The sequence below is a fragment of the Myripristis murdjan genome, chromosome 18 (genome assembly GCF_902150065.1).
Source record: "Myripristis murdjan chromosome 18, fMyrMur1.1, whole genome shotgun sequence".
NCBI classification, from domain to species: domain Eukaryota; kingdom Metazoa; phylum Chordata; class Actinopteri; order Holocentriformes; family Holocentridae; genus Myripristis; species Myripristis murdjan.
The window spans coordinates 13,379,301-13,391,974 of NC_043997.1; the positions used below are offsets into that span (position 1 = coordinate 13,379,301).

The window sequence follows — 12,674 nt, forward strand, 5'->3', positions numbered from 1 at the left end:
AGCGCGTCACTGATAATTACTGACGAAAAAGGAGACGGTATCTCATCCTGCACCCAGATTTTTGCCAGGTGGTCTGGGAATTCGAAGCCAACAACATTCAGTCCCACTTCTCTAACAAGTCATGTATGTCTGGGCGTGTGTCCAGGTTCTTCTGCCCCCCTCCCTGTGTGTACCTGATGGGCAGCGGCTGGAAGAAAAAGAAGGAGCAGATGGAGCGAGACGGCTGTTCTGAGCAGGAGTCGCAGCCCTGCGCTTTCATCGGCATCGGCAACAGCGACCAAGAGATGCAACAGCTTAACTTAGAGGGAAAGGTAACACACACACACGCACACACACACACTTACCCACACAAAAAGGTACGAAGATACACACTGGAAGGTGCCATAGACATCAAGAAGTCTCTGTATTTGTTGTAGCATTGCATAATTACAAATGTTAGATGCTCATGTTTTATATAAATCCATTTGTTTTGTTGAGGTTTATTCATTACTTCTCTGTGTGTATCTGTAACTTGACTAAGATAATTTATTTGTTCCCTTGCATTATAAAAATCCCATTCAGATGTCTGGCATTTGTCTGTTCCTAATCTCTTTCTCTGCTCTGTTCTGTTTCCCCGCTCTTCTCCGCCTGCACATCCAGAACTATTGCACAGCCAAAACCTTGTACATATCCGACTCCGACAAGAGAAAGCACTTCATGCTGTCAGTCAAGATGTTCTACGGCAACAGCGCCGACATCGGTGTCTTCCTCAGCAAGAGGATCAAAGTTATTTCCAAACCCTCCAAAAAGAAGCAGTCCCTCAAGAACGCTGACTGTGAGTTGTACACGTGTTTTGTGTGTGCCACAAGGCAAGGCTTCCCTGCACTTTTTCTGCATGGAAAAAAAACACACATACAGACACACTAAAGCATGATAACAATGCATCTGTTTTTGATGAATATTGGCCAGTAAATATCAGTACAACTGATAATCAGTCGGCCTCTCTTGTATTTCCTGTAACATTTCTCTATCAGTAGCTGTGATCCTTGTCAGCTGTTACCAGTTTAAAAGTCGCTCCTCACAAGGACACTTTGGTTCCAGTCACGTATTGTATGTTTTGGAAGAGTCAGTGGAAAGTGAAAGTTTATTAGAACCAAACCACTCCGAACTCAAAACACAGCTCTCTATTATCCCACTGATTACAGACATCACAAATACCAACTTGTGCCTCTTCAAAATACATGTAAAATTCCCTTTAAGCTGCCGTATCATGGCAGTCCTCATATGAAAAGCACATTTCATCAGATTTCAGCTCAGGCAGCAGTAGCTCAGACATAGAAGATCACTGTGATGGCCTAAACAGAGCCAGCAGTGGGCGTCATGCCGAAGATCAACATTTTGGCGTGTATCAAAGTAATTCACCATTCATCCAGCTGCAGTTTAAAAGATGTGTTAATGCCAACAGTTGCCACTAGAGGGCTGTGTAGTCCAGTCAGTAGTCAGTATACCATCTCACACACACACCTATTGCTAACACAACACCTCCTCTGGTAGGATTTGTTTCATGGCTGCTTTCTCACCCCTTATCACATTGTCAACACAGTTAACCTTTAAACGGCATGTCACCTCAGTGTCATTGTGTAATCCGACTCTGTGTGTGTGTGTTCTTCTTTGTGTCCGTCCACAGTGTGTATTGCATCAGGGACCAAGGTGGCACTGTTCAACCGGTTGCGCTCCCAAACGGTCAGCACGCGCTACCTGCACGTGGAGGGGGGCAACTTCCACGCCAGCTCCCAGCAATGGGGCGCCTTCTACATCCACCTGTGTGAGTCTCCATTATTCAATGTGAAACTACATCTGCTGTGTGCCTGCACCAGCACACTGCGGATAGCACAAGAATCGATAGTTAGGCACCAGGTCAACACCAAAATTTTGAAAATGTTACCAGTACAAATATTTTAGTATCACTACTATCATCACAAACAACACCTGCCTGTGTAACTCAGTGTTCTTATGCTAATGTTGTATATGCTAATGGTTACACACCGTAGTACATTAAGTTTCTGTTTACCTGCCCATGTTTATACAAAGTGTTTGAACGGTGTTTGAGTATATGCCGACTTCAAAAAAATCTCCATCTTAACGCGTCAGTCAGTCTAGTACTCATTGTTAAAAATCTTCTTTTTCTTATAACCAATTTAAAAAAAAAAAATCTCCTAGTGTGTGGAGACAATCAGCTTCACTTCAGTATAAATATGTTGAAACAAGGCAGATTAAGGCAGATCAGCCCTCTAGTATCAAGAAAATGACACCCGATTCGAGATAGTTCTGGAAACAAGTGTGGTTATCGCAGTTTATCACAGATTTTTTTTCCTCTTGTTTGACGAAAAAACAAAGTCATTAACGCTGAATATGAGACTAAATGGCTCATAAAACAAAGATTGTCTTGCAGTTCTGTCTTTGCAGTGGTGTCAAATCAGCCATAACGAATAACAGAACTTCACTAATAGCGGTATGAACTACCAAAATTTCTGTTAGAGATTCTGTCAATTTATCGATTTACTTGGTTTCATCCTAAAAGACTAAATTTTCTACCAGGTTGAAACGCCTACTTTATGACATTTGGTTTGATTGAGGTCTTACAGCAGAGAAGTAACAGAATTAAGTGTACACACACCCACACACACATTCACTCATACTGTGCTTATACTCTTCGTCTTCCTCTCTCTGTTCATTGTAGTTGTAACCCCTCACCTTACTAAAGCCATTACACAGGTGATTGATTATAGACTAAGAGAGTGATAGATTGATTGTCTGTGGAAGTCCACTAATATTTTAGGGGTTAGAGTTTCTGGAAAAAGTAGAGCCTGTTTGAGTTTTGTCTCTGGCACTGACAGTTTTTTTTTTTTTTTTTTTCTTTCTTTCTTTTCTTCCAGTGGATGACGAGGAGTCAGAAGGAGAAGAGTTCACTGTGAGAGACGGTTACATCCACTACGGCCAGACAGTCAAGCTGGTTTGCTCCGTCACCGGCATGGCCCTGCCCAGACTGGTAACAGAACCAGCAACATTAGATCAGATTAGATTAGATTAGATGAAACATTAATGATCCTGCTGGGGAAATTTGGTTGTCACGGCAGCTGCTAATAGAGTAAAACATAGAAAAAAAAACATAAATGTTGTGTTTGGCAGTTTTCATTATCTGGAATAGACTCAGTGCCCCCACTGTTGAACTGGTGACTGAGCTGGTGACATGCTCGCTCCCTCTCCTTCATCCTTCTTTCCTTACACCTTTCCTTCCCTCCTCACTCCCTTCCTTCTTTGTCCTCTTCATTCCTTTGTGTTTCTCTCCTTCTTTTCTTCCTCCGGCTCTTAGGTGACTTTCCCAGTTTTCTCCCTGTCTTTCTTCCTTTCATCCTTTCTCCCCTCCATGTTCCCCTTCCTTCCTCCCTCTTTCCCTCCCTCCTGTCTTCCTTTGTTCTTTCCTTCCCTCTTTTCTCCATTCCTTCATTCGTTCTTTCTGTCATTCCTTCCACCCCTCATTCCTTCATTCCCTTCCTCATTCCTTCCTTCATTCCTTTTGTCGTTGCTTCATTCCTTCCTTCCCTCATTCCTTCTCTCTCCATTCCTTCATTCCTTTCTTCGTTCCTTTCTTTATTCCTTCATTCATTTTTCATTGCTACATTCTGTTCCTTTGTTCCTTCCTTCCTCCCCTCCCTCTCCTTATGTTTTTCTTTCTTCTTTTCTTTATTCCTTTATTCTTCAAATTCATTTTCCTTCTTTCCTTTCTTCTGTCCTTTTTCTTTTTCCTTTCCTTTTTCCTTCCTATTTCCCTCTTTTTGACTCCTCTTTTCCTCCTCATGTCTCCATCTCTTCATTCCTCTGTTCACTTTCCAGTTGGCTAATCTCTCTCTCTCTCTCTCTCTCTCTCTCTCTCTCTCCCTCACACACAGATCATCCGTAAGGTGGACAAGCAGACGGCGCTGCTGGACGCAGACGACCCCGTCTCCCAGCTCCACAAGTGTGCCTTCTACCTGAAGGACACAGAACGCATGTACCTGTGCCTTTCCCAAGAAAGGATCATCCAGTTTCAAGTCAGTGCCTCGGCCTCTGCCTGCTCCCCACTTGTCTAGTCTAGCTGCTAGGGCTGAGGTCAATTCTCTCTCAATTATAGTTTATCTCATTTACTACGTTGACAAATGATTGAGAGTGATTGCTTTAGAAGCTTGAAGTCCATTGAAGCTTGAGTGAACGTAATTTGAGAGTGAATTTGAGTCCAGCCCTGCTGCTCCAACATGACGTCACATTTATCAGATGTCATAGACAACATGGGAATGTGGAGGAGATTAGTTTTGCCCTTAAACTCATTGATATTCTACCCATAAAAAACAGTCTTACCTGAAGATGTTTGTTTGTTTATTTAGTTATGCTTTATTTTGGAAGATACTAGTGTTATCCTGCTGCATGATGCTCCCTTATGTAATGATGTAGACACACAATTTTTTTTTAATATAAATATTGGAAAAGTAAGTAATATTTTTATATAAAACCAGGAATTCGCTCATTTAGACAGTTGTCAAGCAAATAGCGATACAAAAATATCCATGTTAACAAGCCATTTCATTTTGTACACAGTGTTAAAATCTTGCTTTGTTTTTTTTTTTTTCCAAAAAAGTGCAAAAAAAAAAAAACTGCCAGTACTAACAAGTATAAATTTGTTGAAACAAGTTCAAGTCAAGTTTAAGAGCCACAAATCACTGTTTACAGTCTCAAAGGGCTTCTCAGGCCCACAAGTATACAACAGATAAAACAGAACGACACCCCCAAAACACCCAGAGGTGGAGCAGGGAAAAATGGAAGAAATCTTGAGAAGGACCACTTAGAGAGGAGACCTCTTCATCGGCAGACAGATGTGCGGTAGTTGCTAACTCAGGGAGCAAATTACGGTCAAATTACAGAAGAAATCACAGTAGCAGACAAAGTAAAGACAACAAAAGCAGCAGGAGTCCTTTCTCCTGAAACATAAGTGTTCCCAGAAAAAAAGTGAAACTACATTGGAAACGGATGGGATTTTCTCAGCCCGCTGACAAAAACAGGATTTTAACACTGAACATGAGAGTGAGACTTAATGAAATGGAGATTTTTGCTGTGAGGCATCAGACTTAACCACTTGTCTCATTTCAGACTCTTAATATGCATATTTTCCTCCTGTAACCTCATAAACTTTCTCAAATTCTTGATGCTTATCTCAGCCTTTGATATGTAACCAAGCGCGCGTCCTCCTTTGCTCCTGGCAGGCCACTCCATGCCCAAAGGAACCAAACAAGGAGATGATCAACGACGGCGCCTCCTGGACAATCATCAGCACAGACAAGGCTGAATACACTTTCTACGAGGGCATGGGCCCTGTCCACACGCCTGTCACCCCCGTGCCTGTGGTGGAGAGCTTACAGGTACGCAGCAAAGAGACAAGTGCACAAGGGTGTTGTTTTTCACATTAGTTCAGGATTTTTGGACACATGCAGTAGCTCCCAATCATTTCCAAAGGGAGATTTCAGTTTAATTCCAGGAATTATCTTATTTGCTATGAGGGGATAAAAAACATACATCTACTGTTTGCAAGTGTTTTACCTTTTTATGTTATTGACATAACTAAGTTGCTTTTTTTGTTTGTTTGTTTGTTTGTTTTTTGCATACAGCTAAATGGTGGTGGGGACGTGGCCATGCTGGAGCTGACAGGACAGAACTTCACTCCAAATTTGCGGGTCTGGTTTGGAGATGTCGAGGCTGAGACCATGTACAGGTGAGCCTTTGCTGCTGCTGCTTCTTCCTTTTTTAATTTTTTATTAGAGGTCATCTGTGTCGACTTTTTCTGATCTATTTTATGGTATATTGATACTGAATGAGATATATTGCAGCGGTTTGAATTGTGTTCAACACCCCCCCGTGAGCTGTTTCTACCCCTTTTCTTCTTCACCAAATATATTATTATTACTTGTCCGTCTTCCTTGCGGTACATATTTTTCTTGTTTATGTGAAGGTATTTCTCAATTTTCTTTGGCAACATGATGAGTCAGGCTAAGATCAGATAACAACACTTTGAAAAAAGCTTGCATGTCACTGCAAGTGTTTTTCCTACCTCTGTCCCGTGAAGAAGTGCTGCTTTTTGATGAAAATTGTATGTTTTAAATTTAATGAACGTAGTGAGAGTGTGCATATCTTGGTATTTTAATCCAGCTGCAAATGGACAGCAGCCTTGCAAATGCTCCAGTAGGAATTATCTGTAAAATGCACTCTTTTCTGCCAGTGCTGTGAATGCCTGAATCACGTCATGCATCACATGAACACCAAGCTTCCCTGAGCTTTAGCGAGACCCCCCGTGCAGATTCTGTCTGGCCCATTTAGCCTCTGCTAAAAGCACTTGGGTCCGTTTAGGATTGGCCCCATCAGGTTGTGTAATAGCAATCCTCATCAACATTACCCAGTGGTTAATTAGCTTTGAATGAGCTACAAATTGATTTAAGAGCTCATGTACTGCCGTGTTGAAAAGACACTTGTGAAAACCTGTAGGTGCTCCAGTGTTGCTCTGTCATGCTCAGTTTTATAGACGGATCAGTTTCTCTCTGTTTATTAGTGCCACCCAACTAGAATTAAGTCATAGACGTCAGGACAGACATGAAAGACCCTGGTGACCTCTGTCAGCTAAACAGTGGGACCTCCCAGACAACACGCTGAATTCAGTGTGACGCTGCCCGGCTCTCCAGTCCCTCTGAGAGAAACTGTTGACTGAAATATTTTGGCACATCACGTGCAGATTTGTCAACACGTATGGAGTCTCCCTCTGGACTGATTTAACTGATAGATTGTGTCAGGCAAACACATGTCTGTTTGAGCTTTATATTACAAAATTGCACAATGGTCCTTTTTAAAATGGACATGATAAATGTATGCACATACTGGATTCATCCATTTAATTTCCAGTAAAAAGCAAAAAAAACACTATTGTGCACCAAATTTGTCTTAATGCAGGGGCATAGGAGCAGAAATAGAGAAAACTAGAACGCGCTCAGTAGTGTGCATACTTCAGCCAACACTGTGGAGGTGTGCACACTAGTTATGGATATTCACCAAAGTAAATAAAACTCACCTTTGGCCAATCAGCATCAAAAGGCAATCAGTTCCTCCTTGCCACATCACCAAACTTCCTACAAAGTCCAATGATGTTTTGTGAATCTATGCAGAAGTTACATGCATTTTTATGGGAAGCCACGCTCTACTTTGGCCATTTGGTGGGGAAAAGTTAATCAGTTCTTCTTTGGCCCATGACCAAACTTTCTATTAAGTTCCATAGAAATCCATTCATAATTTCTGAAGATACTCTGCTAAAAAACAATCCAAAAGGTAGACAAACTCAGTGGGGCAAAAACATAACCCCGTCCGGCCCCATGAACAACAGAGGTAGTCCTGTACACTGCGGTAATTTACAAAACCCCCAGATTTTATTAACAGTAAAATGCAATGTTTTGTTCAGGGACCTTCATAGGATCCCTGACTGAAACATGGTGTTTCTTTGACTAATAAAATCTAGAAGTTTTGCACACAAGTACTTATTTTCTTCATACTTTATACAATACCATATTTCCAGTCTTTAAAAGTGTTTTAATGAAATATTTTGAATAAAGGACATCAGTTACCCTTTGAAAGCGTTTTTTTTTTTTTCTTTTTCCTTTTTTGCCATTGTGCAACAATAGGTGTCGAATGATTGATATTTCCAAGTTACATCTGAACAGGACAAACCTGCTTTGAATCACCCAAATTGTCTCATTGACAATCGCAGATTACTCAGACAGCAATCCTTACATTTTTGTGTTTGTTTCCTCCTTACCCCCTCTTCCTCCTAAACACACACACACACACACACACTGCAGGTGTGCGGAGAGCATGCTGTGCGTGGTGCCCGACATCTCGGCCTTCCGCGAGGGCTGGCGCTGGGTGCGGCAGCCTGTCCAGGTGCCCGTCACGCTGGTGAGGAACGACGGCATCATCTACTCCACCACACTGACCTTCACCTACACGCCGGAGCCGGGGCCGCGGCCGCACTGCAACGCAGCCGGCGCCATCCTGCGCGCCGGCAACACCAGCCTGCTAAGCAACAACAACAACAGCCAGGAGGCCGGCGCCGGCGTCTACGGCCCCAACAGCACCTCCAACGCAGGAGTCACGTCCTCCTCCTCCACCGCCGCAGCCGTGGTCTCCTAACGCACACAGTTACCACACAATACAATACGCCTTGAGAGCAAATATACCACGAGGTATATAAAGACTATGGGGAAAAAATACAAAAAACAAAAACTTTCGACTCTCTCTAAAGTGCTGCATATTAATTTTTTGGATTCAAAGAAGCTGAAATGGAAAAAAAAAGAAATTGGTGGGACAGAGGAGCAAATGCAGGGGAAATTTGAAGGAGGAGCGGCACCACATGTTGTCAGCCGACGGGAATAAGAGAAAAGTGCTCCTTGACACACACCTGCTCCTGTGGTTTCTGTAGGGACCTGCCTGTCCTGTTCTGGTGTTTGGAGTGAGAGGAGTTCCTGCCGGTTCAGAGCACCAGCACCTTTTTACGGCTGTGAGAACGGAAACCACAACAACAGTACATCCACCGTGTACAAAAATTGCGTTAGAAGAAAAAGTATATTTTTGCGCCACCTTGCTCCCCACTTTTCCACTTGGTTTATTATGTCTTTTTTCTTTTCTTTTTTGTTTTGTTTTGTTTTGTTTTTTTCATTAGTTTGTGGTATCTGAAAGGGGGCTGGATGTATTGTTGTTGGAGGGAGCACAAGGATGCAGAGGGACACACATAAAACGTGACGTTGATAACATAGTTTTTATGGACCAAGGATCTTGTATAAGCTTTAGTAAAGGTACATTTTCTCCATACCTTTTTTGTATTAAACATATAGTACACTTTTGTTACCAAATAGTTTCTATTCTTCCTCTGAGCTTGGGCTTTTTTCCCCCCTTTGAGGTCCAAAATCCCAACCTGTATATTATTGCGACCTTACTACAAATGCCTGCTTTTTCAGTCTTTGGATGGAACACTTCCTTTTTTTCCTCTTTTCTTTTATTTTAATACCCTCACATCTTCTGTTGTGGAATCTGAAGTCTGGAGATCTCTTTTTTTTTATTTTATTTTATTTACATAATCGAAGTTTGTTTTGTTTGTTTTGTTTTGTTTTGTTTTTTAATTGGGGAAATAACCTCAGAGGGCCTATTTTTTATCATTGGTTTTTATGAAGTCTTTAAAAAGAAAAGCTTTAAGCAACGCCTCTGCCTTGCCTGCAATACTCTATGTGCGCTATGTCTCCTTTAAAGTATACACGTCAGTACATCTCACATGGAGCCATAGGAACGTTTGCAGAATTCATTGAAAACTAGACTTCCACGGTTACAAAAAAAAAAGTCAGTTTGTCATTTTCACAACAATGTAATAAGTGTAGTCATTGACTTAAAGGATAGCCTTAGTACTGTATATTATTACTGTGTACACAGTCATAAGACTCACATATCTAATATCACATATCTGTTCTCTGGATCATGTTGCTCTATTGGTCACTGTCAGTGTATCAGACGATGTAGTGAAACCTGTCATTGTACTCTTCGCTCCACTGCGCCTCGCAAGGTGTCTTCCAGTGTGTGCTGTTGTTCCTGGTGGCATTTAAACTCTCATCGGTTTTCCAAAAGCGTCAAAAGACAGACACTTCCGATTTGATGTGGCCTTACCGATCGACAACTCTGATTTCACCTGTTTTGCAAAATAACCTCCTGTTTACTCACCTTGGAAGAAGCTGTGCGCGGCCCCGAAACAGCCACCGCCTCGCCTCCCGTCGCAGGAGCTCGTGTCCAATTGACCTCGCACCAGCCGCAAAGCCTGTCGTCGCGCTGCGGCTCCAAAATCACAGCCTTCTGGAGGAGCTCTTGGCCTTCATTCTGGTGAACAAGTACAAACCCGGCCCGCCCACACCCATCCCAACTCCCTTTTTTTTTATTATTATCTCACGGTGCTCAGCACCCTCCACTTTTGGTACAACGTCTCGCGAGCGCTGTAAGCTCCTCTCAGCCTTCTTAGCATTTTTAAAAATCTGTGGGATTTTTTTTTTTACTTTGCAGAAACAAGTGTGTGTGCATTGTAAACTCACTGTCAAGAGAGTAGTCGCACTCGTCCGTGTTCATGGCGATTGAGTCTCCTGTAGAAGTATAAAGGCCTTCTATACGTGTATTATTGAAGATGTGTATTTCCAAACATACAGCAATATTGTACAGGTCATTTTTTTTGTGTGTGTGTCATCGTTTTGTCTGCCTGACCACTAGTTCACCAGCCAGCAAGTATGTGTGAGCGTATGTGTGTGTGTGTGTGTTTTTTTAAGGTGTGTGACTGTCATGTCTTGCTATATATATGTAGGCGCTATAATGGAATATTGAGTCAGACTCGCTCCATTTCTGTGTTTCAACAAGTCATTGCTCTCAAACCAATTTACTTGAGGTTTGTTTTGGTTCTGCTGTCTTCCACCGTGATCCAAACGGAAAGAGGTGATTCTGTCCCACTGTCTGATTATTGTGGATAAACATTCATAGGCAATACTTTTGATCTTAGTATTACAGTGCAACTGTATACTCTTCCGGGAAAGAACTACAATACTGTAACTTGAATGTCTGCATAATGAAGTATTTTTGACTTTTATCACAAACCCTTGAAACAGGCAAGGAACAATAAAGGATTCGCTTGCACCCCTTCAATGTAAAAAAAAAAAAAAAAAAAAAAAGAGAGAGAGAAGAAAAATTTAAGTTATGCCCCATGTTTCGCCCCCTTCCCCCCACTGTCCGTCATTGATGTTAAATGTTTTATATTGTAAGATTGATATTTTTTAAATTATTGGTACAAAGTTTCCCCTTGTCTTATTCAGTGTCAAAAAAAAAAAAAATAATAATTAAGTGCATTATTGCCCATGCTGCCTAGTTTTGGCCTGGGAGTGTATTTTGAAAAGGCCACTTCCTGTCTGTTCTGGAACTGTCGTCAAAGAACAGGTGCTATGTTGGTGTTGTAGCATCGAGGGGGAAAAAAAAAAAAAATGCGCTTCTTCTTCACACTGATGTGAAAGTTGATCTAAGCTGCGGGTCAACCTGAACCCTTTACTCTGCAGGATGGAGGTCACCAAATCTTACTGTAGATTTTTAACTGTAGGTGTTTTTCTATGTCCGATAGGGTGAGCTCTAAATTCAATTTGAGTTTTAACACAGCCTCTGTAAAAGCATCAGGCCCCTCTTTTGTTTTTTTTTTTGTTTTTTTTTTCGCCCAGCTTGGATATTTTTGGGTTGTTGTTTACATGTTCCGTTTTCCTCATCGTTCATGCTTGTTCCAGTCTGAACACGGTGGTTTTGTCACATTTGTTCAAACTACTAAAGGGGTTTCTGTGTTTTTTATTATTATTATTTCTTTAAAAGAAAAAAAAAAGAAAAAAGAAAACGTCCCTTTGACAATCCGAGCTGGTTCACAGTTTACAGTTTATTGTTTTCTCTTGCGTTCGAAGAGAAAAGGGAGGATAATACAGAATAATAACTTGATAATGCGCGTCAATGCCTCTCCGCTCATAAAAGGGGAAGAACTGTTAAAGGGGGTCAGCGATGTTACATGCCTTCTTATACGCATGCTGTATTAACCTGGCAACAAAGCTTTTAGAGGAAAAAAAAAAGAAAAACATGCCATCTCATTAGCATTTGTGTTGCTGTTACAAAATATCTGTACTTAACTGGTTTCTTTCTCTATTTGTGTGTCTGGTCATTTTTGTTTTACTCTTCCAAAAGCAGCTGATGTTGTGTTTGTTTTTTTTTTTTTTTTTTTTTTTTTTTTTATAATGAGCTCTGAACAATGTATGTATCCTCTAATATGCCAAATGTCTTTTTATAATGTAGTTTTCATGCACTGCTAAACAAAACAGGGCAGAGTGAGAGGCAGCTTTAAACAAATAAAAAAAAAAAAGGAGTGTGGAGCCCTTCTCTGTCGCACTCAGCCTTACTTCTCCTTAAGACTATTTGGCTGTTTGCACTACAGAGCGCTAATCTTTCTTTTTCTCTCACACATTTCATTCTCACTCTTTTCTCCTACATGTCTATGTATGTACGTTTGAACCCCCCCGACCCCCGTACTCGTACATGCAGCTTGTTATGCTTAGCTTTGCTACAGTCAGATCACTTTTTTTGTTGTCATATTCCCCCTCTTCTTCATATCTCCTTTCACTATCTTTCACTCTCACTGTATCTGTGTATTATTCTAGTAATGGTAAGCAGAGGTGTCATTGTGGTAGTATACTCAGTGCTCAAAGGGTTGCTGATGGTAGAAACCTGTGCCGTTTGTAACATTTAGCAATAACGTCAAAACAAGGGGACGGTTTTTTGATAACATACAATAGTTTGTTTTTTTGTACATATTGCAGCTCCAGATCATGCTCAAATCTGTATGTCATTAAAAGAAAAAAAAACATGAAAAAAACTTGCAATATTGGCATAAAAAATGAGAAATAAAAAAGTGATATAAAATCTCAGTTTGTGTATAGTTCTACTTTTTTTTCACTCTGAAGATGATGTAATGTTGTTTAGATTTTACTCCAGTGAAGATTGTTCTGGTTTCAGCGCTTTAACAAGTG

General features: G+C 41.2%; 1 protein-coding gene across 2 annotated transcripts in view; it reads left to right on the forward strand.

Annotated features, from left to right (window-relative positions):
- rbpjb (recombination signal binding protein for immunoglobulin kappa J region b) overlaps positions 1–12,674 on the forward strand; it is a 60,846-nt gene that overhangs the window by 47,544 nt on the left and 628 nt on the right. The window contains exons 4-11 of one of the 2 annotated variants that reach the window (XM_030075900.1): positions 146–311; positions 640–814; positions 1,667–1,804; positions 2,916–3,028; positions 3,930–4,070; positions 5,274–5,429; positions 5,676–5,779; positions 7,905–11,722. In XM_030075900.1, coding sequence (XP_029931760.1) covers positions 146–311; positions 640–814; positions 1,667–1,804; positions 2,916–3,028; positions 3,930–4,070; positions 5,274–5,429; positions 5,676–5,779; positions 7,905–8,235 — 1,324 coding nt within the window. In that variant the 3' untranslated portion in view covers positions 8,236–11,722. Of the gene's footprint in view, positions 1–145; positions 312–639; positions 815–1,666; positions 1,805–2,915; positions 3,029–3,929; positions 4,071–5,273; positions 5,430–5,675; positions 5,780–7,904; positions 11,723–12,674 lie in introns of those variants that run through there. The other variant, XM_030075901.1, reaches the window with a different exon arrangement.